Source organism: Bison bison, unplaced genomic scaffold, assembly GCF_000754665.1.
Source record: "Bison bison bison isolate TAMUID 2011002044 unplaced genomic scaffold, Bison_UMD1.0 scf7180017864374, whole genome shotgun sequence".
Taxonomy (NCBI): Eukaryota; Metazoa; Chordata; class Mammalia; order Artiodactyla; family Bovidae; genus Bison; species Bison bison.
In genome coordinates this window covers 5,784,707-5,790,650 of record NW_011494946.1, presented here as the reverse complement: position 1 = coordinate 5,790,650, position 5,944 = coordinate 5,784,707, and the positions used below count along the sequence as shown (strand labels likewise).

The following is a 5,944-nucleotide window of genomic DNA, read 5'->3' as shown; positions in this document are numbered from 1 at the left end:
ACCGGACCTGCCTCCTGAGAAATCTGTATGCAGGTCAGGAAGCAACAGTTAGAACTGGACATGGAACAACAGACTGGTTCCAAATAGGAAAAGGAGTACGTCAAGGCTGTATATTGTCACCCTGCTTATTTAATTTATATGCAGAGTACATCATGAGAAACACAGAGCTGGATGAAGCACAAGCTGGAATCAAGATTGCTGGGAGAAATATCAATAACCTCAGATATGCAGATGACACCTCCCTTATGGCAGAAAGTGAAGAAGAAATAAAGAGCCTCTATGTTATTTCTCTATATTGCCTCCTTCTACATCACACTAACCTAAATTGTGGCTTCTAGAGAAATCTCAAGTTTGGTGAGAATATCAGGGAAGTTTCTTAGGGCTTACCAGTGATTTCCAGAGTGGTACCTGTGACCATTTAAATCTTCAAATCAAATAAAAACAGCAGTTGTAGCCACCATCTTGAACTTGAAAAAAAGTTGCTTTTTATACCAGACTTGTTTATTTGATTCTCTATTAGTGTTAAAAAGATGAAGATCAAGTTATTCAGTACAACTTTTCATTTCCTTACCAGATGTGAGACTTGCAGTTGCTTCAGAATTCCAATCTTTTTCATACTTAGTCATTAATTTCTGTGGCATAAGCATCTGGCTTGGAACATAAACCAAATGGTCGCTTCCATTGTCCTCCAATACAAAAGATGAATCTCTCGGAGCACTCAATTCCTGGCCAATGATGTTCTCTCCTGAAGAAATCTCATAAGGTTCAGGAGTAAATCTAGAAGATAAAAAGGAAGGTTTTAGGTGAACTAAAACTTTAGGAAAAGTTTAAACTTCAGAGAAGTTTTAATTTTGTTTGTATTGGGGGAATACAAACAAAACATCCCAATGATTTAATATGGTTACTTAATTATTTCTTAGAAAGATAGTTGGGTGTTAAAAATCTAAGCTTATTTCAATCAAATAATTCATTAAGATTCATTATACTACAGGGGAATTCTACTAAACATGTAGAGAAGAACTAATACCTATTTGAAAATATTCAAGAGGACATAACACTCCCAAATTCATTCCACAAGGCCACCAATATCCTGAAACCAAAACCAAAGACACTCCAGAAAAAAAGAGAAAATTATATGCCAATATCTTAGATGAGTAAAGGATGTGAAACTTCTCAACAAAGTGTTAGCAAACTGAATCCAATAGAATATAAAAGCTTCATAAACCACATGTCAAGTCCGATTGATTCCAGGCGCACGAGAATGGCTGAAAGTACACAAGTGAATCAGTGTGATATACCACATTAACAGAAGGAAAGACATAAAATCACACGATCATCTCAACATACGCACAAAAAGCATCTAACAAATTCAACCTCCATTCATGATCAAAGTGGGTATGCTGCTGCTGCTGCTGCTAAGTCGCTTCAGTCGTGTCCGACTCTGTGCGACCCCATGGACGGCAGCCCACCAGGCTCCCCCATCCCTGGGACTCTCCAGGCAAGAACACTGGAGTGGGTTGCCATTTCCTTCTCCAAAAGTGGGTATAGAAGGAACATATCTTAACATAATAAAGACCATCTAAGACAAAGCTACAGCTAATATCATATGCAATGGAGAAAAGCAGAAAGGTTTTCCTCTAACTTTAGGAACAAGACAAGGATATTCACTCTCACTACCTCTATTTAATGTAATTTTGAAAGTTCTAGCCACAGCAATCCGATAAGGAAAAGAAATAAAAGGCATCCAAACTGGAACAGAAGAAACAAAACTGTCCCTATTTGCAGATGGAATGAGACTTTATGCAGAATATCCTAAAGGCTCTACCCCAAAAGTATCAGAACCAATAAATGCATTAAGCAAAGTCACAGGACACAAGATTAATATACAGAAATCTATTGCTTTTCTGTATACTAATAATGAACTCTCAGAAAGAGAAAGCAAAAAATCAATCCCATTTAAAATTGTATCAAAAAGAATAAAATACCAAGGAAGGAAAAGACCTATACTCGAAAACAATAAAACATTGATACAGAAAATTTAAAATGTTCCCCATCCTGAACTCCCCTCCCTCCTCCCTCCCTGTACCATCCCTCTGGGTCATCCCAGTGCACCAGACCCAAGCAACCAGTATCATGCATCGAACTTGGACTGGCAGTTCATTTCATTTATTATATTATACAAGGGGGGTTCGGGATGGGGAACACGTGTATACCTGTGGTGGATTCATGTTGATGTATGGCAAAACCAATAAAATATTGTAAAGTAATTAACCTCCAGTTAAAATAAATAAATTTATATTTAAAAAAGATTAAAAAAATAAAAGCATGTAAGTTCATTAAAAAAAAAGAAAATTTACAATGATACAAAGAAATAAAAGATATCATTTGCCCTTGGGTTGGAAAAATTACTATTGTTAAAATAGCCATGCTACACAAAACAATCTACAGATTTAATGCAATTTCTATCAAAATACCCATGAAAATTTTTCACAGAACTAGAAAAAAATCCTAAAATTCAAATGAAACCACAAAAGACCCTGACTTGCCAAAACAAACTTGGAAAAAAAAAAAAAGCTGGAGATTCCATTCTCCCAGACTTCAGACTATACTACAAAGCTGCAATAATCAAAATAGCAAGGTACTGATACAAAAACAGATCCATAGATCAATGAAACAGAACAGGGAGCCCAGAAATAAACCCACATACTTATGGCCAATTAATCTACCTATGACAGAAAAAAGCAAGAATGTACGATGGAGAAAATACAATCTCTTCAACTAGTGGTGTGAGAAAATGGACAGCTGTATGTAAAACAATGGCATTAGAACATTTCTTTACACTATATACAACAATAAACTCAAAGTAGGTTTAAGACCAGAAACCACAAAACTCTCACAAGAGAACACAAGCATGAATCACAGCAATATTTTTTGGAACTGTCTTCTCAGGTAAAAGAAAGAAAAGCAAAAATAAAGAAACAGGATTAAATTAAATGTAAAAGCTTTTTCTCAGGAAAGGAAGCCACTGACACAGCTAAAACACAACACAGGGAGCAGGAGAAAATATTTGTGAAAAAAGTCTCATGAGGGGTTAATATTCAAAAGAGAGAGAGTTCATACAACTCAATGCCAAAAAAAAAAAAAAAAAAATCCAATTAAAAAAAGAGAGAAGACCTAAACAGATATTTCTCCAAAGAAGACATACAGATGGCCAGCAGGGACATGAAAAGATGCTCAACATTGCTAATCATCAGAAAAATACAAACCATGATGAGATATATCTTCACACCTGACAGAATAGCAAACATCAAAATAACAAATGTTTGAGAGAATATGGAAAAAACAAGGTGAAAAGACAGCCTTCAGAATGGGAGAAAATAATAGCAAATGAAGCAACTGACAAATAACTAATCTCAAAAATATACAAGCAACTCCTGCAGCTCAATTCCAGAAAAATAAACGACCCAATCAAAAAATGGGCCAAAGAACTAAACAGACATTTCTCCAAGGAAGACATACAGATGGCTAACAAACACATGAAAAAATGCTCAACATCACTCATTATCAGAGAAATGAAAATCAAAACCATAATGAGGTACCATTTCATGCGATCCAAAAGTCTACAAGCAATGAATGAGAGGATGTGGAGAAAAGGGAACCCTCTTACACTGTTGGTGGGAATACAAACTAGTACAGCCACTATGGAGAACAGTGTGGAGATTCCTTAAAAAACTGGAAATAGAACTGCCTTATGACCCAGCAATCCCACTGCTGGGCGTATACACTGAAGAAACCAGAATTGAAAGAGACATGTGTACTTCAATGTTCATCACAGCACTGTTTATAATAGCCAGGACATGGAAGCAACCTAGATGTCCATCAGCAGACGAATGGATAAGAAAGCTGTGGTACATATACACAATGGAGTATTACTCAGCCATTAAAAAGAATACATTTGAATCAGTTCTAATGAGGTGGATGAAACTGGAGCCTATTATACAGAGTTAAGTAAGCCAGAAAGAAAAACACCAATACAGTATATTAACGCATATATATGGAATTTAGAAAGATGGTAACGATAACCCTGTATGCAAGACAGCAAAAGAGACACAGATGTATAGAACAGTGTTTTGGACTCTGTGGGAGAGGGAGAGGGTGGGATGATTTGGGAGAATGGCATTGAAACATGCATAATATCATATAAGAAACGAATTGCCTGTCCAGGTTCGATGCATGATACAGGATGCTTGGGGCTGGTGCACTGGGATGACCCAGAGGGATGGGATGGGGAGGGAGGTGGGAGCGGGGTTCAGAATGGGGAGCACGTGTACACCTGTGGCAGATTCATGTTGATGTATGGCAAAACCAATACAATATTGTAAAGTAATTAGCCTCCAACTAAAATAAATAAATTTAAATTAAAAGAAAAGAAAAAGGGAACCCTTGTACACTGAGTGGAGATGTAAACTGGTACAGCCATTTGGCAGAACAGTATGGAGTTTCCTTAGAAAAACAAAAGGAGAGTTTCCATATGATCCAGCAATTCTTCTCTTGGGTGTATATAAGAAGAAAACAAAATCACTAAAAAATACTCATCAAAAAGATACATGCACCACAAAGTTCATAGCAGTATTATTTACAATAGCCAAGACATGGAAGCACCCAAGTGCCCATCAACAGATGACTGATTTAAAAAGATGTGGTGTATATATATATGATGGAATAATACTCAGTCATAAAAAGAATGGAATATTGCCACTTGAAGGTACATGGATAGACTTGGAGAACATTCATCCTTAGTTAAGTAAGTCTGACTCATTGGAAAAGACCCTGACGCTGGGAGGGATTGGGGGCAGGAGGAGAAGGGGACAACAGAGGATGAGATGGCTGGATGGCATCACCGACTCAATGCACATGGGTTTGGGTGAACTCCGGGAGTTGGTGATGGACAGGGAGGCCTGGCGTGCTGCGGTTCATGGGGTCGCAAAGAGTCAGACACGACTGAGCGACTGAACTGAAGTAAGTCTGAGAGAAAAACACAAATACTGTATGGTATTGTTTATGTGTGGAATATAAAAAATAGTACAAATTAATGTATATAGCAAAACTGAAACAGATTCACAGACACAGGAAAAAACTAGTGATTAGCAAAGGGGAGCAGGTAGGGGGGAGGGGCGGGTTCGCGGGATTAAGAGATATGAAGCTATTATGTATAAAATCAATAAGCAACAAGAATATTTTGTATAGCACAGGGACTTATAGCTATTATCTTGTAATAACTTTGAATATAATCTGTAAAAGTACTGAATCACTGTGCTATACCCCAGAAACTAATATAATATTGTAAATCAACTATACTTCATTTCTTAAAAAGCATATACTGATACATTTTTGTAAATTCCCAGTTATCCTCCCCTTTTCCCCCATTTACTTAGAGCCTATGAAATATTATTTAATACTTTGAAATAAATCAAATGAAACAAATCAAAGGCAATGCCAAAGAACGTTCAAACTAATGCATAATCACACTCATCTCACACGCTACCAAAGTAATGCTCAAAATTCTCCAAGCGAGACTTCAACAGTATGTGAACCAAGAACTTTCAGATGTTCAAGCTAGATTTTGAAAAGGCAGAAGAACCAGAGATCAAATTGCCAACACCTGTTGGATCATAGAAAAAGCAAGAGAGTTGCAGAAAAACATCTACTTCTGCTTTATTGACTACACAAAAGCCTTTGACTGCGTGGATCACAACAAACTGTGGAAAATTCTTAAAGAGATGGGACTACCAGACCACCTGACCTGCCTCCTGAGAAATCTGTATGCAGGTCAGGAAGTAGCAGTTGGAATCGAACATGGAACAACAGACCAGTTCCAAATTGGGAAAGGAGCATGTCAAGGCTGTATATTGTCACCTTGCTTATTTAACTTATATGCAGAGTA

The 5,944-nt window shown here is 37.1% G+C and overlaps 1 protein-coding gene across 2 annotated transcripts in view; it reads right to left on the bottom strand.

Moving 5' to 3' along the window:
- Positions 1-5,944, bottom strand: part of COL6A5 (collagen, type VI, alpha 5) — a 160,932-nt gene that overhangs the window by 44,296 nt on the left and 110,692 nt on the right. For both annotated transcript variants that reach the window (XM_010856741.1, XM_010856742.1), the window contains exon 37: positions 572-777. In XM_010856741.1, the coding sequence (XP_010855043.1) occupies positions 572-777 (206 nt within the window). The remainder of the gene's footprint in view (positions 1-571; positions 778-5,944) is intronic.